At 40.8% G+C, this 24,041-nt stretch overlaps 2 protein-coding genes across 3 annotated transcripts; one reads left to right on the top strand and one right to left on the bottom strand.

Moving 5' to 3' along the window:
- The first annotated feature begins 437 nt into the window (after positions 1-437).
- Positions 438-1,342, top strand: LOC141793591 (gastrotropin-like). The gene is made up of 4 exons (XM_074674378.1): positions 438-594; positions 693-853; positions 964-1,053; positions 1,160-1,342. Exons 1-4 carry the CDS (start codon positions 489-491, stop codon positions 1,217-1,219), a joined length of 417 nt encoding a protein of 138 aa, XP_074530479.1. The 5' UTR covers positions 438-488; the 3' UTR covers positions 1,220-1,342.
- Positions 1,343-4,343: 3,001 nt separating this feature from the next.
- Positions 4,344-23,196, bottom strand: ccnjl (cyclin J-like). Of its 2 annotated transcripts, none has more exons than XM_074674663.1 (6): positions 22,864-23,196; positions 22,108-22,218; positions 18,527-18,737; positions 8,376-8,675; positions 8,124-8,283; positions 4,344-7,596 (listed from the first exon to the last, which is right to left on the bottom strand). In XM_074674663.1, the coding sequence occupies exons 2-6, from the start codon at positions 22,183-22,185 to the stop codon at positions 7,062-7,064; spliced, it is 1,284 nt and encodes a 427-aa protein (XP_074530764.1). In that variant the 5' UTR covers positions 22,186-22,218; positions 22,864-23,196; the 3' UTR covers positions 4,344-7,061. The 2 variants fall into 2 exon arrangements, with proteins under 2 accessions (XP_074530764.1, XP_074530763.1); XM_074674662.1 differs by having other exon boundaries at positions 22,108-22,215.
- Between the last annotated feature and the right edge of the window lie 845 nt (positions 23,197-24,041).

Raw genomic sequence — 24,041 nt, 5'->3', positions numbered from 1 at the left:
GGGGTCAGTAAAACGAGGGGGAAAAAATCAATAAAACAAAGGAGGATGTACAGAAATATAGTTTCTGTGTGATGTACTGATAATCCTGAAGAATCCTGAATTATTTCAATTTAAGATTTCCTCAGTCCCCTGTCATAAAAAAAAACAACACAAGCTCTCACAGGTAGTTCAGTGTTATTTAGCATGCCTTGTAATGTGCTGAAGTTTTGTTTCAGAAATATTACATAAAGCCTAAAATACTTACAAGACCTGTATTCTAACAGGGACACTGAATAACGTGCTTAAACTTGTAAACTGAAAGGAAAAATCCTTGACACTGACAGCAGCATGGGAAATGTTTGGGAGTTTTGTTGAGATGCAACGTAACACGGAGCAATAAAGCTAATTGTCCTGGAAAAGTACCTGCTGTGACAAATCCCACTCTCATGTGGAGCTGTGTGAGGGGAGGAAGAAAGAGACAGTTTCTGTTGGAGGCCACTCCTCTTTTTATGTGTCATTTCTTACTGTGTCTCTTCTCCTCCACCAGCATGTCTTTCTCCGGGAAATATGAGCTGGAGAGTCAAGAAAACTATGAAGAGTTTCTGACACTGATTGGTATTTGACTATTTTTGTTTATTCATGAGCCACAGGTTGATGATCTGTTTTTGTTGTTTCTTTACATGTAGGTTTTTTTTTAATCTGCTCCTGAACAGGGCTGCTCAATGCCAAGACAGACCACAAAGTGATCACAGACGTGGTTCAGAATGGGAACGACTTCGAGTGGACACAGAGCCTCCCCAACTGGACCTGGTCTAATAAATTCAGTGCTGGGAAGGAATGTGAGCTGGCTACAATGACAGGCGAGAAATTCAAGGTGAGTTTGGCTGAAAAGACGACTTTAAACGTAGCATATCATCTCCAGCTGTCATGATGTGTTCACATGATCCGATTGATGTCTCATTTTAACCCTCTCTTTATCTTTAGGCTCTTGTAACACTGGAAGCTGGAAAGATTTCTGTACCATTTCCAAAGTACAATTTCACAGCAGAGATCGTTGATGACAAATTAGTAATGGTAAGACATAAAACACACATCATATGTGCTTAAAGATCTCATAGATTATAATATTTTAACTATCTCCACATGTCTCCGCTTTTCCTCTTTGTGTCATTCACTCTAGACTTGCACAACTCCAGGAGAGAAGGGTGTGACTTTTAAAAGAATAAGCAAGAGGATCTGACGCTGCAGGACTTGACATGTTTCAGCTGAGAGAGGCTGCTGGAGGTAAAACACATCCGGAAATGTTGCTCTGATATCTGAGGCAAAGAAAAAGAATCAGAGCGAGAACCTGCTGTTAAGAAAAGTGGACCCTGTGTCTGTTTTGCTGGACTGCATTTTGACAACTTTATAGACGTACTAAATCATGCTCTGTACCTCTACAAGGATGTAACCTTTTGCCTCTTGTAATGTCCATTTTAAGACAATAAAATCACTTTGTCTGGCCTGTTTCGGAGTGGGGTTTTAATAAAATTTAGTCTGTCTGAAGCCTTACTCATCATCCTTTGAAAAAATTTCACATGAAATCAAAATTAAGACACAGGTGACCGTGAACTGTTGAGCAGCTGAAAACATATCAGACTAGGACAACATTTGACTTTCAAAACTTAGAAAATAAACTTGTTTCCTCCATTCCTAAATATTGACAGATTATTTAAAGAGGTGACACAACACAATGACAAACATGCCTCAGTCCCAACATGTTTGATGTGTTGGTTGAGTGTGGGAAGGATGGAGTTTAGTTATAACTGTGGGGGTAAAAAGATCAACGGTTAAGTTTTAGGAAACAATTTCCAGTCCTCCAGAATGAGGTAGTGTAACTCAAAGTAGCCAAAACACAGAGTTCACAGTCTTTTTAAAGACACAAAACTTATTGATAAACTTCAACTTTAAAAATGTTCCTGAGATTTCAGCCATCAGGACACAATATTCAGTGTGAATGTGAAGTAGTCTTTTTTTTTAAGTGTCACAAAGATAAAAGACTTTTCTATACCTCAGTTGATTTTTCACATAGACTCCAGAGGAGCTGAGTTAAACAAACTGCATTTTCATATTGCCACCACAGAGAGGCGCTCTCTTTCTAAATAAAACACTTTAGAGGAACATGCTGCCCTTGATTGACTGAAAGGTTTTCTCTTCACATCTATTTATAATCTGGATAAACAAACACTTTGGTCTTAATACAAATTTAGGATTTGATTTTACACCTGATACTGTTTCAGCAGTCAGCAATCTGCATCATTTAATGAAGGGATGCTAAAGTATTGTTTTGTTTTGTGTTTGCTGCGTGTGTCATGACATGTTCCTCTGTAACATATTAGTGCTGCGGACATTCTCCTGCTTTTTCTGGGATGGAGAAAAAAATATTTATGTTCAGAAAAAATCTTGTATTGCCCTGAAGAATTATTAAAACAGCCCTAACTTCATATCAAAATTTCTCAACCATTTCTATTTATAACACTCAATGTAAATCAACTTAGTGGTATTCATGTTAATATATTTATACATCAGATATGCAGAGTTGAGGAAAAAGGCAGAAATTTGACCATGCTGTATAAGGAATCAGAGGTTGTCCCCTTGGTTCTTGCTTTGATCAACTAAAGCCTTTCCTCTTTTACTCTGACTGAAGAGTCTCACTCTTTAAAGCTTTGCTGATAACATGTAGAAAGGTTAGTTTAAGTCCTGTACACCAAGACAAGCAGAACAGACAGAAGGTGAGCAGCAGCTCCTCTATCATCCCCAACATCTTTTTTGTTTTCTTGACGAACACTCCCCTCAGGCCAGACAAAAGGAAGCAGCAGTCTGCCTTTTTAGCCCAACATACAAAAACTTACAGGAGACTGTGACAATGATCCATTATCTCCCTGAAGGCTCACTCCTCCGCCTCCAACCCCCGGCTTAATTTACACATGTGGAATTTAACATAGAGATCCAGAAAAGAAAAAAAAAACAAAGTCAGCTTTTGTAACCAAATGTTTTTATCTGAAAAGGCTTAAATCATGTAGAAGTGTGTGTGAGAGCAGTGCCTATCATTCAGAGCTCTTTAATCTGTGTGCCAAGCTGATTACGTTTTGATCTTTCTTTAAACTGAACCCTAATTAAAAATCCAAGAGATATGATAAAAATTTGCTTATTTTTAGTGAAGATTGTTAGGGGGGAAAATGTATTTTCTTAACAAAATAATTGTTCTGTTGTGTTTGAGCAAACAGAGCTTAACCCTGTACTTCCACAGTCCACAGCTCTGTACTGTTTGACACAGGAGTGGGACTTGTTTTCAATCATAAATGGAGTATAATGTCTCTGGTGTGAGAGAGTTTCAAAACACTGAATAGACTCCTCCAGATCAGAATGCCACAAACACAGAAAGCTTTAGTTGAGCTGTGCAGGCGGAGTTAGGACACAGAAGAAGCTGCAGTTGCTTGTCAAATGCAGAATGCTAATTTTGTCAGTATGTACAGCAGTATAATAGCTTTTCTAGCCATGGTTAGTGTGAAAAAGACGACTTACACTTCAAAAAGCTGATATCTTACGGAGTGTTTTTGTCTTATTTCAGTGGAAAATGTCTTTATAGACTTAATATGAGCCACATTCACTTGACCAGTCCAGAAAAGTGTCTTATTTCAAGTTATCTAGAGACAAAAACAAGGTCTGAATTGCTTGTAATGAGTAAAAAGAAAAATCTGCCAGTGGGGTAAGAAGAATGTACTTGAATTGAGACATTATTCTAGTCTTGACAAGCACATTTTTCCTACCCCACTGGCAGATTTTTATCCGTGTTTCAAGCAATTTAGACCTTATTTTTGTCTTTAAATAACTTGAAATAAGACACTTTTCGAGACTGGTCAAGTGAATGTGGCTCATATTTAGTCTAAAAAGACATTTTTACTGGAAATAAGACAAAAACATTTGGTAAGATTTCATTTTTTTGCTGTGTTACAGTTTGAACCTTTTTGATAGAATTAGGTATTTTATTGATCCTCCAATAAAATATATAATTAATGTGCTAAAGGGCAGCCTAATAATGAAACTAATGTTAACAGCAGGAATGGATCCACAAATTGTATTTTCGGTTCAGTCCACGATTAACTGTAACCAGTGTGGCTGAGAACTTCTCTGTTTTCATGAATGAAGAGCTGCAGAAGCAGCATGTGGTCACAGCTGGAGGACTGTGTGTAAAACCTGCAGGGCTTATCACCAGAGCGCCTGTTTTGTCATCCCTCTGAGCCGTCTGGAGCCTTACAGCGGAAACCATCATTTCCCTAAGAGCTGCAGGCATTATCACAAGAAACACACCCTTCACATGCTCAGTACACTCGTGTGTTTATTTTATTTTTTTTCCATGGCACATTGTGATAAAAGAACGCCTTCTATCATTCAGTGTCACATAATCCAAGACTACACGTGGGTACAAAATAATATAAAAATATAAATTGGAAGTTTGTGGTGTCATTTCATCACTTTCACGGCGGATGAGTGATGTTTGGAGTGAGTGACAACAGCACTTTTCATAGGAGGGAGGTGCACAGGAAATCTCTAAATAGCTAAAAAAGAAAATCAAGATAAAAACATTTAGTGACATCTATCACTCAAAGGATGTGGCTGCAATATGCAACATATTCATTGTGTTCAGAGCACACCGCCCTCTAGAGGAGACCGAGTCTAATCACACAATTATCAAAAAAATAAGTTACAAAAGATGAACCAGTGGTGAGTATGAGACAGTGATGGCTGTGGCAGTTTACACAGGGATAAAAAACGACGACATATTGCACCTTTTGACACCTCAGTGAGAAGTTGATCATGAGTTATGAAGGAGAAAAAAAAGAATTGAACATCTTAAAAAATAGTTCACACCATCAGGAGAATTCCAAAAACCTTGAACTAAAATACACAGAAAGGAATGAAGACAGGCAACAAAACTGTACAGAAAGAGTTCAAACAAAGGCATAGTACGAGATCACTGAGCTGCACAGGACAAGGTCCGACCAGTAGCAAGAAAACAAACAGGTCTGTTGTTTCTTCATGTAGTGTTTGTGAGAAATGCAGCTCTCATTCTAGGTTTGAGACAGGCACAGCGAAGAGAGAAAGTCCAGTGAACTTTTCACTTTTGTGTTAATTCAGAATTTACAAACTTTAGTAAAAGATTAAATAACTTAGTCTCACAGCTCCCACAACACTGAGCAGCTGTTAACATTAATTCAGACAACGCTGTCCCAGAGGTTTGTGGCCACTTAAAGCTGACAGAGAAGTTCGTGTTTTCATACATCTTCAGCAAAAAGAGATCTTTGTTCTCAGACTGAATCTACTGGGGAAAATCTGCAGCTTTTTTTAAAGTTTAATAAAATGTGAAGAATCTTTGGGTTTCTGGTTCAATAAGAGAAATTGCATGAAAACATCAATTTGAGCTGTGGGGTATACAGCGGACATTTTCGCTGTTCTCATTTTATTTTGGAAAACTTAATTAGAGTAGAAAATAATCCTCAGATGCGGACTAAATTCAGTTCAAAACATCCCAGATCATTTAAGGTTTCACCATGGTAACTAGTGGGCAACCCAATCTGCATGTGTTTATGCTTGAGCAGGAAGAGGGGAGATTGGGGATTGCAGCTTTAGAAATCTGGAAAGCAATTACAGCAGACTGAGTACAGATGTCTATTTGAAACCAGTGACCACCAGTTTGTTCCTCTACAACATAAGCTGACTGTGTCGTGCTTTCAGTTATTGACTTGTAAGCAGAGTACGGTCCAGTGATGAAGAAGGGGAATATTCCAGCCCCCACAGATGCTGCAGTAGCATCTCCTTTAAAGCATAATAGCACAGAGTAATGAGAAGGCTGCTAGATCCAGCCTTGAAACCTGAGCCTGAATACACAGTTTCTATGAACAGGTACAAAAAATGACTACAGCTAATCAATGGTGTGTTTCTAAGCTGGTAAAAAAAGCTACTCTAGACCAAACAAATACATAAAAAAGGAAAAAATGTTATAAATAAAAGCTATGGCATGTTTCAATGGCATCATATTCAAGTAATCTTGTTTAAGTCCCTGATACTTAGTGGTTCATGTAAACATTGGAGTCATTAACACAGAAACAGAACCAACAGTTCATAAGAAGGCAGCAGCAATTCATCTGTACAATACACAACCAACGTTAAAGTCTCCTTCACCAGAACGGTCCAGTCACATCAGTGTGTTCAAATCTTTGAGCGGTGCCAGAGACAGTGACATTAAAACTTTAGTTTGACAAAGCCTAGAGAGAAATATTTCATCCCCGTGGTGCGTCTCCGCTCTGCAACCAGGCTTAACTTTGGAGATGGGGAGGATGGGATGAGATGAGATGACGAGGAGAGAGGAGGAACACAGGTGTGTCTTTCACCATGTGTGCTTTAAAAAATCAAGTCTTTGTCCCCTCAGAGAGCTCATGAGTGGAGAAATCCATGGAGGGGCTCTTCAGCTCAGACAGAAGCTGAAGAAGCTCAATTAATGTTGGTCTCTTTTTCTTTTATATCTGTTTGAAATGTTAAAAAATCAGCCAATTTCTCCTCTCTTGAATGTGTTTGGGGATTAAAGTCAAAACAGAAATATGTAAGCAGCACATACATCCTTATCACAGATCCTTTGTGTTCTGTGCAATTCTAAAATTGGCTCAGCTATTACACAACTGAGAAGAGGCACTGAATGAGGTGGGTGTTCAATCACACTGCTGCTTTCATCTCATTCACAGTGAAGACAGTCTTAGGTCACATGGATTTATAAAACCAGAGTCGTGGCAGCAGTGTTTCAGCCAGAAGAGCCTTCGTCACGTCAGTGTGATGACTTCCACTGGGTCTGTCTTGCCTTTAGACCTTTGCTTGCGTTTGAGGCGTCTCTGTGAGAGAGGCAGGGCGGCTGGACGAGTTGAAAGTGTAGCTGAGCTGACGGAGAGAGAAAGGAGGTCTGAGAAAGGGTATTTTGGGGTGGGGACTTTGGATGGAAGCATAGCAGTGCACTCCCGTGGGGGTTTGCGTTCCCTCTCCGTCTCCTGGCGTCACCTGTCGAAGCAGCCGGCTGCAAAAGTGTGATGGGAGCCCAGGTAGCCCCCGGTGTAGGCCATGCTCAGACAGTGTCGCGGCTCTCCAGCAAGGGCCATCTGCACTGAAATCGGGCCCTGAAGTGACAAACCTCGAGCCCCCGGCTGGAGACTGGAGGTCAAGCTTGGGTAGGAGGGGAATCCCCCGGCAGGAGTCATGGAAGGAGCACCTGTGAGGAGGCCCATCCTGTGGCTCTGGAGAAAGTCCTGAGACATGTTCACCACAGACCCCAGAGTCTGAGAGTCAGCCAGCACCTGCAGCTGGGAGAGGGACGGGGAATGCTGGGAGAGGTGAGGAAAGGCGTCTGGCTGAAAGAGCAGCTGTGGTGTGGAGGAGGAAGAGGAGCAGGAGGAAGAAGAGGAGGAGGCTGGTCTCTGGATGGCTGATACGGGTGAGAGGTGAGAAGTCGGAGGCTGTGACTGCAGAGAGGAGGGTCTGTGAGGAGGAGTGGATTTGGTCTTGTTGGCCTCTTTAACGTCGTTGTCATGAGCACTGTGGAGAGGAGAGGCAGATATTGAAATAAAATGAAACACACTCGACCAGGAAGTTTATTTAACAAGCTACTTATACCAAAACCTTCACATGAATGTCTAAGTAAAGGTTCTCTGCAGAAAAAAAAAAACGGTCTGCTTGAATAAATCCATTAATCGGGCAAAAATCAGCCAGCACCATCCTGTTCAACTACCTCGCAATTAGTGTGAACATGTGCAAGCAATTACACTTACACAGACACACACAAATAAACGCACACAGCCACCCACTCACTGAGAAATGTGAAACTTAATTACAGCTGTTAAAGTACACTGTAGCAAGGCTATCAGCGAGGATTATCAGATGGAGTGATTTTTCTGGTGGCACACAGAGCATAATAAGACTCCACAAGGTTGAATCAACCTGCTGGTTATAATCCAAAACCATAGAGACCAAAATATAGAGAAAGAGGTGAAAAACGCAAATCATCAAGCCCCTGTTGGATCTTTTCTTGTCTCTACATGAGTAAAGGTGTGAGTGTCTCTTACAGCAGCATGAGTTCAATGCACTGGGTGAGGTGGTCCCAGGTGTAGCCTGTTAGGAGGTGCAGAGCAGTCGTCCAGCTGGGGGAAATCTGAAGGCAAATACGAGATGCTGCCACACATGCAGCAGCAACCTGAGACGGTCTGAAGCTCAGGAAGGCATGGTCTGAAAGAAACCAGACAGCAGTGTCATTAATTCTTCAATCACACAAATCTGATAATGTCTATGAAAGTCCACTCCCCCTCTGCCTGACTCACCCTGCAGTGAGACTTCCAGGAAGTAGTGAGTGTATTTGTCCATGAAGGCCTTGGTCTTTGAGATGGAGGAGAGGGGCCAGCCGTTGTACAGGTCGCCCTCCTGCACAGAGGCATGGAGGTAGTAGTCAATAAAGTGGGCGGGTGTGGGCATGCACAGGTTCCAGCCAAAGGTCTCCAGCAGCAGAAGCTCCATTTTGATCAGATCCTTCTTGTTGAGAACCAGGTTCAGGCTGCACATGAAACCCAGAGAATTCAGCTGCTCCAGTTTAGGAACCCGGTCCTCTTTTTCCTCAAATTTACCTGGGGAGGGAGAAAAAACATGCAGAAAGTGTGTTAGTGGACAGTGTTGTTCATACACCAAAGATTATTGTAGATCCAAAGCAGCTGAATCAGGACAGTGTTCGGATACATGACTCTTTAGAAACAGCAAGGAAACCCTTAAACTCCTTCAAATGAATGCTAAAAAATATTTTTTTCACACTAATATCACATGAGCGATTAACTCAGCATTGTAATTACTGACAACATGAACCATTTAACAAGATCTTGGATGAAGAATTAAACATTTAGTTTAACTCTGAAGCAAAGAAGCAGACACTCCAGGTTCAGGAATGTGAGTTTCAGACTTTGGGGGGGGGTTTGAAAAAAAAAAAAAAACATTCACAAAGTAAAAACAAAGGGGTGCTGGTTTGGCTTGGTAGGTAAAGTGCCTTATTCAAGGCTCTCAAAGGCATAAAAGCATTGCTTGCAAATACAGAAATATCGAGGAGAGGCTGTCCATACGACAAAAATGTTATGTTTTTTTAAATGCTCAAATTTGAAGGGATAAAGTCACTTTTTTATTAAAAAAATGTTTTTACAACACAGCAAACTGAGAATTTGAACAATTATTAGGCAGCCTCATTAATACAACAAGTTAAACATGTTTTTTTTTCAGTGTGAGTCAAAGCATCACATTCATAAACATCTGCCAGAAATTAAATCAACATACTGCCCTCTGAGCTTCATCTAATTAGAAAAACACATATCAATGAGCTTTAAACTAGATTGTTTAAGTTTTAACAGAAAATTTTACTCTCTTTAAAAAAAAACGGATTACCTTAACATGATATGATAAAAGTGCATTTGATAAAATGCATTTCAGACTACTTCATTCACTCCTGCGCCTCAGTGTTATCATGGAAATCACCATTTGAAACCACATGGAGGAGGTTTATAGACGACCCTAAAGAGCTGTTCTTAAGTTTCCACACAACCTAACAAGTGCCTGCTAAGCATTAGCAATTAAGCTGACTATTACTGAACATCTGGCCATAAAGCTGAGCAGTTACACTATCAGGGAGGCCTCAGGAAACATCGCTACAAGCTCACAGAGAGCCTGCATCGTACTCTGGGTTATAAAAGACCAACACTTTCTATGAAAAGGCCACTAAGCTCGAGCCCCAGTACTTGGGTCCCTCTCTCTCACTTGCTCCGGACCCTCTCAGACGTTACAGCTGAGCCATTATGGTGAGCCCCCTCCCTATCCCCAGACATCCTCTTTTTCCATGGCAACAGCCCCAAGGCCCCCAGGATGCACGTGACCAATGAAGAGGGGCGATTCTGTCTTTAATCTAACGGTCCAACAGGCCTGCTTAAACTTCAAGAGTGAGGGCAAGGAGGTGTCGGGTTACTCTGATCCAGCTTTGCTCTGAAACATTGACCTGAACAATTATCAGGCAGGGACACAACGTGGACACAGAACTTAATTGAAAATCAGACCTCAGCCACTTCAGGCTCTGAGGCCGACTTTAATCAACAAAAATGACAAGTAAAAGATGGTCATTACATTTCACTGGAGAGAAATATTATAAACACACATACACATAAAGACAGAGAGAGGATAATTAACCCAACTTATACCGCCAAACTTATTTTATTTAACATATCATTGTAGCATGACAGATTTCTAAAGACCTCTGTCTGATCAGCATGATAAATATTTCCTCAAAAACCTGTTAAAAATGTATTCTACCCACTGGAGGATTATTATAACACTACACACAGCTGCAGTTGGATTTTGGCCCTTTTCAAAATGGCTGCTCTCATTAAATCATCTATACACTTTTTTCTTAAAAATCATTGATAACTTTCTAGAAGTAGCAATAAAAAAATAAGAAATTAATTGCTGCTCATGTTTTGTTATAAGTATTTTCTGCATTAAAAGAATGCATGACTGAAAACTTCACGGTGATACAAAACAGTTGTCATTAACGATGATATAACAGTTTTTTGGTTGATTTTGTTCAAAGGTTTAATAAATGTCTCAGTTCTTAATAATGGAATTTTTTGGCTTTTTTGGACGAGTAAGGCTTTCAAGGGTTAAGACATTTCAGCTTAAAGCTTCCCTGTTCTTACATTTAATGAGTAAACAGAAATCATTTTAGGTATTTTCAACTTAAAGAGTCCACCTCGATAGGTGCTTGATCGAACAACAGATGATAAATAAGTAGAGGACAACAGTATGGAATTTTAAATAGGCTTTGATGATACAGTTCAAAAAGACAAGTTTAAAAAAGTGCTTATTACAACATTATAAATTCATTGAGTGTCTGTTGGCCAGACTATGTTGATGACCATAAATAAACTGAAAAATATCTGCGCTGCTACATTTATCAGAGTGATATGTGTACATCAGCTCTCTCTCTCTCTGTCCTTACACAGAAGTTATCCTCACTCACCTTTAAGTACAGTTAGTATGAGTCCAAGAGCAGTGATAAAGATAATGATGACTTCTCAGACTTCTCAGAGAATGTATAAACCTGCTAACAAACACTCACATCAACAGTGCTGACGAAGCTCCCTGCAGTCCCTGTTGAAGACTTACTTTGTGTAATGTCCACAGGCTTGGATTATTAGGTTTCAAAGCTGCTTTATGAAACTGTGCAGAGAGCTGGAAATAACAAGACCCTTTGTTTTGAGGCAAATTTTGGCCTCTAATCCTGAACCATGGCAGCCAAATGTGAAAATCAAGGCTGTAGATGAATATTGTCTAAAGTGCCAGGGCTGTCATGGTCCACTCTCATGAACGGTGTTTCCCTCTTCAGACCCACCGTTTCAGTGAGCAGGGTGTCGTCTTAGTGAGTGTGAGTTTTATCACCAATGTTGCAACCAACCTTTAAGCATTGCAGGGGAGAGGAAGAGAGAGGGAAACGGCTGAGAGAGCACGAGGGGAGGGAGCAGGGGGGTCTGTAGCCGAACACGCCGTAGGGGTAATTAGCAGAGGCAATAATGGTGTCTCTCCACCAGAACAGGAAGCACAGTGAAACAGGGCTGTTTACACCCACCAGGGCTCATTCAGCAGCCCAGTCCACACTTGCCCCTTTCTCTCACCATCATATCCTCTGGATCAGGCCTCTGTCTGCCTCCAGACTGCTATGTCCACACAGACGCTGCTGTAAAAAGCCATCAATGCCTCCAATCTCCACAGAACACCAGCCTCTTTGATCTTAAGAAAGACACAGAGCAAGTCAATCTCCTTTGTACTCTGTGATTGTGGTCGAGCAGCACGAGAGACACCAAAAGCTTTGAAAAGGAAAACTTAACAACTTCAGAAGCTCAATTTGATTAAAGCCACAAACTAATTTGATTTACTGTAAGGGAACTGTGTGCACAACAGCCTGAATGACAAAACATCATCTTATTGATTTTAATGAGCTGCAGATACACAGGGTAAAGAAAATAAAAGAGATCATTTTGATTCCATATTATTAATAGAAAATGTAACACAGTAACATCATCCTCTAAAACTGCTGATTAGATTCCCCGCCTCACACTTATTGACGTTCCTCTTTTTATATTTTAACAGATAGGTCTGATTCCTCCTGAAAAGTAAATAGCTTCTAACAAACCCCTCATTACCCCTCAGTTATTGATCTGAATCTCACCAAATTTATTAATGTCAAAAAATTCTGTTCTCTTTATAGTTTTGAAGAAATTACAATTCATAGCACATAAAACTGTCAAATTACAGAATTTGAGAAGAATGGAATATTACGAGATTTTTTTTGGGAGGCATTTGCTTTGATTATTCTGAATACACAATATTTTACTAGCTGATCGCAACCAAGTTTCACTTTTACCAAGAAAAATGTCTAAAAACATTCAGCCAGTGCCCCCCTTTGGGCTTAAACAAGTCTCTGAGCCTCTAGAAGTCCTTTGACCAATTGTTCTTAATGTGGACGAAAATCTGACAAAAAATGTTGATTCTTCTTCCCAAAAACAACAATTAAACAATTCTGGTTTCCATAGAAACTGTTTAGAGCACTAAACATTATTAATAATACACTAAAACATTTTGATATTGCTTCCACAAAAAATAATTATGAAAAAATATATTGTTTTCACTTTTTTTCCCTGCTAGGCCACCTTATTTTTTCAGAGGCTAAAGGGGATTTTTTTTTTATAAAGGCTACATGGGTTGTCAAATTTGCAGATAATAAATCCTCTGTAGAGAAACTTTTTCAGTTATCTCTTCAGCTCAGATAAAAAAAATATCACACCCCATTTAAGTTAAGGTTTGAAGCAAATTAATTCTCTGTTACACTTTGGTCTGAGGAACAAAAACATGTTTTCCTTAAAGGGTCTTTTGTTTACCTCTCAAGAGGAGAGACTATTTGACAGAACAATTGTAGAAAAACTACCAGCCTTAGTTACATTTTAGAATCATTTCATAATTTGGCACCTCTGATAAAAACGTAATGCAACGCTTCAAATTAAACATGACCGCCTGAGTCAAAAATTCACCTGGACATGTAGCTTCCCTCACTGCCTAATACAGAAACAAGCCAGTGCTGCTTTATTTCCATATTTTAATGGGCTATTGATGTTTGTAGAGGTCAGGTTGTTCATAAAACACAGGCAGAAACGTTCATCGCTGAATAATATAAGGACTCTAAACAAGAACAACCATTGACACTTCACATCAGGTTTTTTTTGTGGTTTCTGACCAGGATCAAGCCACAAAAGCACAGAACTGGTTGAACCAAAACATCTGATATTAAATGACATCTTACAAGTCAAAAAGCCAATCCCAAGAATAATCATGAGTGTTTATGTGTGACACAGAGTTCAACTGGACTTCCTGATTTGTTTGTCATCACCTCATTTATGTCCCACAGCAGCATGCCAGCACCAGTGCAGCCCCTGATTTACCGTCATCAGCGTGGCCTGAACGAGATGCTGCATTCCTCTCCTGTGAGTTCAGCCTACCTGGAATGCAGGCGTCTCAATGATCCTATCTGAAGCCAGTCAGCGAGGCAGAGACACAGGCAGAAAGAAAAAAAAAACATCTTTTCATCTACAAAAGCTACCTTTCTCTATACTCTTCAATGACAGGACACCTCTTCAGTCTCAGAGCACCCACAGGTGACGGTGAGGATGAGAACAGGTCAAGCAAACAGTGAAGAGTTAAAGGTCAGGGGTGAGAAAGAGGTAAGCCAAGATGCAGGGCCTCCCCCCAGGTGTGCTGTTTGTGGAGAGGTGGAGGTGGAGGTGGTGGGGGCAGGGAGACAGTTGGAGTGATAGGGGCTGGAAGGAAACCTGAGAGCCTAGAGAGAAAGGCTTCAGCTTCTGTTTCTGAAAAAATGTAAGATGGCCAAAAAGAAATCTTTCCACCTAGTGTGCCCAACATCAAACATCACTTCCCTGAAAAGAAAAAATCCACAGAGGCGTCATGCATTTTAGAGATTATTTATAACTCAAGTAGATTAGATATGGGAATAATGTCTGTTGTTTTTCCGAAACTGTCAACAGATATGTGGTTAAAATAATATTTAAAGTGCAAGCAAACAGACTTCTCCCAAAAACTTTAATCAATTTCAATCTATTGCAGATGTGACAACAACATTTTACTGATGTTGTGTGCTTCACTTCACTCAAGTAACCAAACAAGCCAAGCAGCTGGACTCTAGCACAGCTAATGTAAGCAGGGGCTCAGCTTTCCTTCAAGACCTGGGGGGAAGTGCCCACCCACAGCTGCTGTTGAAAGAAGTTACCTTGAGGAAAAAACATACAGAGTTTTATAAACCATGGACAAAATCTAGAAGTAAAAAAAAATGAAAAAATGTATAATTTTCATGACTGAAGCTGTAACAGGCTGAAACAATGACGTCAAAGATGTGAATGCTTTACTCAAACCATCTTTCTGTTACCCCATGGCTTTATTTATATTGATCATGTCAAGCCAATACAGCTCAACATTCAGATTTGTGGTATTCTTCTTTTTCTATCTCTTTTTCTCTTTGACCTGACAGCCATGAAGGAATTTCCTATGCTCTTTCAACTCCTTTTATTTGTTGGTTCATCTTTCATTTGGGGTGTGAAATTGCTCATAGCTCCATCACACAACCTTTCGTGTTGCCACCCCTGGCCCTGGCAGCTCTCACAATGTAAGCGTAGGCTGACCTTTGACCCCTGATGCTAATGCTGGAGGGACCGGAGCAAGATCCGAGAAGAAACCCAATGCTTGCTTGCTTGTGTGTGTGTGTGTGTTTGGGGGAGCCATCGGCTGCAGTTTGGCTGCATTTTGCTGCATGGGTGATGAAGGCAAACACAGAGTGTGTGGGCAAACAGAGCCTCTGGCGTTACTCAACATCACACAACAAAGAATTAAATTCTAACATTTACATTAAGTTGCACAAGCGCTGTGTCTCATGGTGCACCAGAAGCTGAGCTTTGGCGTTCGGAAAATAATAAAAGCCATCTGTACATCTTAACATAATTTCTTTAATCATGAGAGCCTCACATGACAACATTTCTCTTAGAATGAGTGTCAGTGCTCTGACAGGGGAATGAAAGGGGGAAGTGGGTTCCCTATTAATCTACATTTCAAGGCACCCTGCTGGGTGGCTCAGTTCTAACATGTCCCATTTTGCAGGCCACCACCTCCACCTCCCTTTCTCCTCTGTTTAACATCAGCAGCCAACCTGCCTTTGAAGTACCGCTCAGCTCGTTTCCCAGCCCCCCCAAGGGATGTTGGCCTGCTTTTACTGGCTACCCTGTCCCAGGACTGGCTCGCTGCGGCTGTCCCCGACAAGGTGAAAAAACGAAGAGGAAACAGAGCGGGCAGCAAGAGGTAAAGGGACACCATCACAGCAGCACAGTTGGTTGAGTGGTTGCGTGGAAGAAAAAAGTGCTTTTTCAATAAGGGAAAAATCTGGTATGGTTTCCACATGTCTCTGTTAATTGGATGATCATGAGGAAAAAAGGCCATTGGTTTATCCATAGGTTGCCACAGCGACCATCTTCTCATTTAGCAAAAACACACGCCCGCACACACATCAACCTCCACCCCTCAGTCTTTGCTCCCCTCCCCCTCTCTGGGAAGAGTCTGGCTGGCTGGCTGTCCTGCTTGCATTGACGGGCTTTTGTTTGAGGCCTGACTCGGAGAGCATATGGCAGGTGCCCCGCAGCACGCAGTTCCTCCCCACCCCCGGGCTCTGAGGCCTGTGTAAGAGGACTGTGCAAGTCAGTACGATTGAGCACATTATCCGTTTCATAGGATGCTCTTTTTTTTGGTATGAGCATTCAGGGATCAGGTTTACCAAGATAAACAAATCAAGTTTCAGCATAAAAAACTAAGCTGAATCAAAACAGAATCACTTCTAACTCCAACAAACATGAAAACAGATTTATTTGGAGGGTTGATTATTTTGTAAACAGTTAAATCTTTTAAATTCTTCTGGCTGGCACAGAGGTATGACCATGATGTCATTTACCATCACAAACAGCTGCAGTGTGCAGAGCTGTGACTTCAGGGACTGGGATCTGCCAGGAAGACTGATGTGATCACTGCAGGACTCTGTGGAATGTAACACAATGGAAACTTCACCTTCAGTATAAGGGACCGATTTAAACAGAAACATCCCCTGTGTGTAAGCAGTCCTGGCTTTATATTTTGGTGGATTTTGGTTTCTTTGACTAAATGGATTCACTAAAATGATTTAAGGTTTTCAAATTAGAGCTCACCAGTCAATAAAACTCTCCCTGTGGATCTGAAAAACTGACCATAATCTCACCTCTTCAAATGAAGAAGAGCTCATCCATGACCAATCACATGCACACACTCAAGCACCCACAAAAACACACACACAATAGAGTAACAGGATTAAGCACTGGCTGCTGGGAGACTCAAAAGAGGTAGCGATTAATTAACCGAGCACGGAAGCCAGAACATTTTAAAGACAGATGTTTGTGTGTCTTCAAGGCAGGCGGACCTGGGGAGGCTGTTCAATAACTAGGCCAGATTCCAAAGCACCTCATGACTGATAAAAAACCAAAGACAACTTTGAATCAAACACCCTTTCATGCCTTCATCAATCATGGTGGAAACTCCCCAGAGTCCTGGAGGAGTCGGAGGCAGGAGAGCAGAGAGGAGCGCGCCCAAATAGTGGGAAGTCACAAACAAAAGACTCAGCCACAAAAATCTGATAAATCTATCGCAAAAAGAAAAGAACCTCTGTCCAGGCTGATTGATTATGCTTCTCTCACTTCATAAACAAACTCTTGAGACTATCCCTGGATTGTCATGAGATTCGGTTTAAATAAAAACCTTCTTTCAAGTCTCAAATTTTAAACTGCAACAGAAACAGCTCTGATGGCATTGATCGCCTTGCGTGACATCACACACGCTACTCACACACCTCCCAAGTGGGCAGGCTCTGTTCCAGACTCCCACTTTGACGGCATCATTAGTCTAATTACCCATGATGCCAAGGGCTGCATTAATGTACAGAAAACCTCGCAGCCTGTTAATCACCAGAGACACTAATAACTACTGCACAACCTGCACAATGCAGCATCAGGCAAAGAGGGACGATTAACACACCTGCTCTGCTGCGAAAAAGATAAATAAATAAACCACGCGCACAAAGACTCAATTTTATGTTTCGTATCAATGGAGCATGTCATTGACTTGTTATCAGACTACATCATCTCCTCTCTCGCTATTCTGTAGAGACTGACAGCTTGAGAGGGAAAGAAACTCAAAGACAAACATCAAAGAGGCCTCAGAGAACTACAAGATATCTGATTTTACATCAAGAGACTCAACTAAAACCAACGATCTGCCATCTCTGGGTTGGTTTGCAGTTAAACAGTGACTTAAACAATAAAACTGTGTGATGTTTAAAAAAGATATTTGCAGAAAAAAAAAATACATGAAAAAGACTAAAACTACATTTTAATCCTTCTCTACATTCATTCCAGCTCAAAATGAAAAGACAAAAAGTCTCAATTTACTTCAAAAGCTGGAAATTAAGGTTTTCCAGCAGATTCACCAGGCGCACGTTCATTTTAAGAATTACTGTGAGACAAGGTGTGCGAAACTGACTTAAAATCATACATGTTAATAAATCAACATGCCTCTGAATGAAACAGTGTGGCGGCAAAAAATGGCAGATCCAGCATAAAGACATAGTTGTTCAGGATCAGTTCATTGTTCAATGTGACTGGCAGACAACAGAAAATCAATACGATTGTTAAGATAACAAAGAACTGATGAGGTTTGTATGGGGACACTGTAACAAATCACATGCATTTCAGTAGCAGCATTTAAAAAAAGGGGGGGAAAAGGATCACACCTTTGAACAGGGGACATTTTGACCTGGGCAGGTGTGATCTCAACCTAACGGAGGGGACTGACTAAGAGCAGCAGCCGCAGACATGTTATTAGAACCAGGATCAAAGAAACCCAAAATGTTCTGCAGACACAAGCATAATCTCCGACAGTTTCCCCCCAAAACAATGGCACAGTCATCCTACCACAATGGAGACCTTGTGTTTTTTTAAACCAACAATGCAGCTACAGTAAACTGTCATTACAGGCCGACAGATCAGAGCTAAAGGGGAAAATACCACCGTGCTTCAGAGGGAGTTTAAACTAGCTGCTTTTGCAGGTCACCTTGTGTCATCTGTGCAAAAACTACCATCATTGTGTTTCCACCAGCACAGAGAAGGTTTTCAGTGTTTACAGAATATGTAACCACACATTGTTTTTTATTGAGAATGAAATTATTTGTTCAGTAAATGTCTTTGAAAATGTGGTTAAAACTGTAATAAATGTTGTGTTATTTGTGAAGAAGAGGAGGGGTACGTGATGTTAATGGACTTACTGGCTAGCAGCAGGCAGGACAGAGCAATAACGTAAAGCTGCTTGACTGCCACATCATAGTGGTCCATGAACAGGTCCAGCAGGTAGACCGCCAGGTGCCGCGCTGTGGGACAGAGCTGGTAGCGGTTACTCAGGATGGCCAACAAGTCCGCAAAGTACCGTCGCATGCCGATCTGAGGACTGTGGGCCCGGAAGACTGGCAGCTTCAGCTCCTGTAGGGCGATAAGAGGAGAAGGATGAGGGGGTGACTTGTGGAGGGGAGGTGTGAGGAGCAGGCAGTGGGCAGGAGGAAGTGGCAGAGCGACGTGGGGGATGTAAAGAATATGCATAATAATGGTGAGCCATGCATATCTCCTGCTGATGGGGTTTAAAAGCTGTGGCTCTGGGACCCTCCAGAGCCACACCAGGAATAAAACTCAATTTACTTCCAGAAATTCCTGTCTCATTTCAACCTCATTTAATTTACCATCACTGCAGAGAACAGGAGCTAATATGGGTCATCGCAGGGGTCTCTGAGTGATGGGCTGACACTAGGGTGTGTGTGTGTGTTGGGGGGGGCACAGTTCCTTCGGTGGAGGTTGATGAGTAGATAGGATTAGGTTTCACCTCTAGCACATCTCCTATTCATGTTCAATTAGCTGCATGTGTTTTAAGCGAGGGAAGATACTGGAGGGCATTTGCATTGAATCAGCCTCTGGTGTCTTCTGGAAAAACAAAAAGGCAGCAGTTTGAAATATTTACCCCAGAGTATGAAACAAGAAACATTTTCAACTGCACCACCAGATCACAGCACGTGTTTTATTTATTTATTTTTTAACATTAAAGCTGTTTGTAGAAACATAATATATGTATATAAATGGTGTTGTTTTCCATGTGTGAGTCTGAAGAAAAACAAGAGCATCTGATGTGGGTTTAATAAGAGATTGAGGATTGGTTGATTAATCTCCTTAGTTCTAAACAGTGAGGGGTCCTTCGGAGAGGGGAAAATACAGCAAACAACATATCAGGACTGTTTAGGAACAATTCTGGCCCTGGCCTGTTAATTACTGCTCCAAAGGGGCTCCAAAGCTTTGCTTTCAAAATAAACTCAAAGCAACACAAAGTGCATTTGTACTGTTCTAACATAGTCAGGTTTATCTAGAATTTTAGCCTTTTCTCAAGTGGAACTAAAACAACAGTTATGCAGAGGCCGATACTTTCAAGAACTCCAAAAATAAACAGTAACCCCCCTCCAAATCCACATACAGCCACTCCACCCCCAGTGCCACAACCAACCACACCATCCAGTCCTCCCCAAACTCTCCTCTCCTCCCACTGCTTCTGCCTCTGCCTCTGGTCCATCTGTCTGTCTGGGGGTACAAGGGCAGCAGAAGAATGGGGGTGGATGGGAAGGGTGGGGGAGTCTAGAGGGCTTCGAGGAGGGGGGGTTCTGTGTTGGTAGGAGAGGTGCCTTTGTGGGAGACCCACACCATAATTAAGGATTCCACAGCTGCCTCCGCCTGATTTGCATGTCTGATAATTTGCCACATGCTACACACCAGTGCTATCTCCCACATCAGGGCATTACCGCTGCAGCAAACGTCATTAGGGCTGGATGAGACGGTGGGGGAGCGGGCGCCATGCAGGAAATCTGAACACTGTGTGAAGGCCTTTTTACACACAGCTCTGATAGTGGTTCTCCATTACGCGCCTTACAGGGCTTTCAGTGAAACCACATCTGAAAATAACACACATGCAGGCATCAACAGCGTCAACGCTGTGAAGCATTCCACCGTTTTGAGCTTTTCTACCATAATGTCAGCAAGTCCTCATGTAAAATATCTTTAAATGGATAAAGGACAATGAACAAGAGGCTGTTCTGATAAAGTCCTTAAGCATTCAAAAAACTTTGAGTTAAAGATGACTCTTTAGATTCTTTTAAAGATAATATATTGATCACAACTAGGTTTTGCAAATTAGCCACTAATGCTGTGATGTTGGGTTTTGGTGTGCTCACGGTTGTCCACATACCAGAGGGATCTGAATGTAACCAACACCACCAAATCATTTTTGATATACATTAACAAGAGAAGTGCACCAATTCTATCATCTAATGAGAATTAAGGAAAAAGTTAAGACTAATGACTCGATAATTAGCTTAATTGCATTGGTTAAAATGTTAACCATAAAACCTTCCACTGTTGAAGCGCTTCATGAAAAAAATTCCTTTTCAGTCTTTATAAAAAAAACAGTAGAACTATTTCTATATTTCTTAAGTTGAGCAGCAAAGATAAATTAAGGAGTGATTCATTCATAATGAACTACACAGTAACTAAATTTGTTATCATCGCTTTGAAACAATCATAGAGTCCCATTTTGAGTAAAATGAACGTAAATACAGCATTTTGCCTATGTCAAGTATCTCAACAGAGCAATGTACTCTTAACAGTTTTTAAATAATTCAAGCATCTCTCAATTCACAGAATGTCTTTATCATGTAGCTTTATAGCATTCATAACATGGACAGTACATTTTACAGCATATATATACACAGTGCTGAGTTTGTTTCCTGGGATGCCACCAGAAGCGCTGATAGAGGACAAACCAACTCAACCTTAAAGCAACCATCTCTCCCTCTCATTATAGTATATGAGAAAAGAGTGGGTGTGCTGTTTTAGTTTCCAGCTCTGCGTACAGATTTTTCAGTCTAATTGACAGCTCACTCTGAGTCAGACACTGTCTAGAATGAGCAAACTGAATCAACTATGTGTTACAAATGACTCATTATAAAGGCTGACAAACGTCTTATTCACAAACAGAACTCCCTCTTCATGTATGTACAGTCTCTGGAACATGGCATCTAAAACCTGATCTGTATTTGTCTCTGTCAGCAAGAAACTGGCAGCAGAGGCCCAACTCTGACGTGCCAGTCAGGTGACAGATGTCTCCATTAAAGTGGCACATGGGAGGAAATATGATCACGCTTAGAGGTTAATTAAGACATTCTCAATTAATGAGCCTCTACTCCTTCATGTAATGTAATTTAGATCATGCTTAAATAGACAACAGGACCATGTAATTATATTTCCCAACCAACTTTCAATATAGTGTGCGGTGGATAAAATGCTAAGATGCCGCTGTGTGAAACATCAACATAGACCTCATGTGTAGTGCTTCTGATCATTGACACTAATGTTTCTCTGAGTCTTATTTTACTGTTCAGTCCCCTGGCTTTAAGACTATCTAGAGTAGGTCAGTTTTAATTAATTCATTATTGGGTTTTCAGAAGTTTGCCTAACAGTGTAACTGTGTAAAATTTTTCCTTTTTTCTCCAAAAAGTCCAAAAGCAAGAGCCTTCTTGTAAAAAAGCCCAATGTATTACAAGGTTTTCAGTCCAACACCCTGAAACTGTAAAATTAAGTGCTTACACAGCATGGAAATTGTAATTGATTGTTCCCCAAGATTCCAAGGCAACACAGCGCTAGCCCCAAGTTAATAGTGGATTAAAATGCAAGAAGATTGTGATTTTGACAAGTAAAACACCAGGCTGTTCTTGATAGACCCCTACTAAAATAAAAGCATGGCCAGACATGTCAGACTCACCTTGATGCGGAGGGATTGATGGATATCTGCAGCTAGCTGTCCCTTCCACCATTGCAACTCCCTCTCCATCTTTCCCATCCAGAGGAGACTTCCAGAAACAAGTTTTACCTGCTGAGACAGAATCAAACTGTGTTTAAACACTTTAAGAGGGAGAAAGAGTTTAACTACCACTTCAGTGTTGTCAAGAGAAAGACATCTGATAGTAGGGAGAACAAACTAAACTCATGCTTATTCTATGCTAGTTCATCTGGATTGAAGGAGTCAGGCTATCGTGTGTCTGTTTTAGTTTTGAAATTAAAAAATAAATAAGGGTATATCTTCTAGGAAATACTGTGGTTTTAATTCATTTCTTTGACACCTAGCTAATCCCTCAGAGCTCTTTCCCTGAACAGGCCATTTTCTCGGCTCGGGAATTTAAATGGCTCTGGTAAATATCCGCTCGACCACGCTGTGCGTTGACTGGAAAGCAGCCTTCTCCTCGGTAATGTAAGTTTCAACATAGCTGCCCATAACAAATACAAAATGACTTACAAATCCCACACAGGGGTTATCATTGTGAAGACGTCCGCACCACGAGACAGTGGCCAAGCAGCAAAGCTACAGAAGTTAACTGCCCACCGAGCACACAAACACTCGCCTCGTTTAAAAAACAGGGAAAACACGCCGATACAACTTAACATCACCAGAAAACACGGTTCGTTTGTCCAACAACAAATTGAACTTTTCATCACGGTGGTTATTTCATTCGCCACTCACCGCTCCGACGGGAATGCCCCCCAGACCCCTTTGTCTCAGTCCGACATCCTGAACTCCTCTCCGGCTCAACTTTGAGAAAACACCGCTTTTCTCGGCGAAAACAAAACGTTTAAATCCACTGACAAGTTCATATAACACTTGCTACCGCCAAGTCCCGGCCACAGGAGTTTCGTCGCACCGTTTTCCCCCAACTGTTCACACTTTTCCGACTGATACAGCCCGTCCGTTTCTCTCCGGTGGCTCCGCTGTAACAAAGTAATGTCCTCGGCTGCACCAGCTGCTGCTGTTGCGGTGCGAGGCTCGTGCGCTCGACGTTGAAGGTCCCTCCTCTAGCCTGGGAGTTGTAGTTCTTCAGAAGCGTCAGAACTACAAACAGCCGCATTGCCTCACAAGTGTGTTTTAAAGAAAGCATGAATAACATTTAGCCAAATTTAAGTTATTATACCAGTGTTTGAATTTAACCCTACACAAAAGTTACTGTAATCTAATTGTTGTTTGTTTGGTCTGTTGGTACATGAATATTTCAGGTTGTATAGGAACAGAAAATCATAATTCAACATCCTTTTCAGAATTCAGTGAATGGTTGGTTGTTAATAATGTGTATGTATTTGAAATTTGACTATAAATTTGATATTGAGAGTATAAGACTGCAATGAAATAAATATATAAAACCGCAATGATTATGTGAATTTCAAAAAGTTGAAGGATTGCATTTTTGAATCTTATTTTAATTACTTTCACTCCTGATCATACTATATCTTTATGAGTGATTTGTTATGAATGATACTGTAATTGATTTGTGTTTATCACATAATTTTAAGTCAAAATAATGTATTAATAAGTTAAACTTTAATCTGGGTGAAAGACTGATAAATGACAATAGGTGTAATCAGTGCTCCTTGTAAAAAATCTAGTATGTACAAAAAGGTTAATATGAACATGATTTACGCAGTCTTCTACACTGTAAATTTAAAATGATTTTCAACCAACTGACCCAAAATTCAAGAGAAAACAATTATGTCTATGACAAACTAACTTGCTCAGTACAACAAAACTCATATTATCAAGTTCAGAAATGAAATATTTTACATATACTTTGTATGTATAAACTTTACTTACATAATATTTTATCACAAATAACTTATTTCATAAGAACATGTGCATAACTTCTGGGAAGG

The sequence above is a fragment of the Halichoeres trimaculatus genome, unplaced genomic scaffold, assembly GCF_033239565.1.
Source record: "Halichoeres trimaculatus isolate MK-OKI-2021-1 unplaced genomic scaffold, fHalTri1.1 fHalTri1_scaffold_7, whole genome shotgun sequence".
NCBI lineage: Eukaryota > Metazoa > Chordata > Actinopteri > Labriformes > Labridae > Halichoeres > Halichoeres trimaculatus.
The sequence above is the reverse complement of the archived record's forward strand: the minus strand, read 5'-3'. Positions and strand labels throughout refer to the sequence as shown.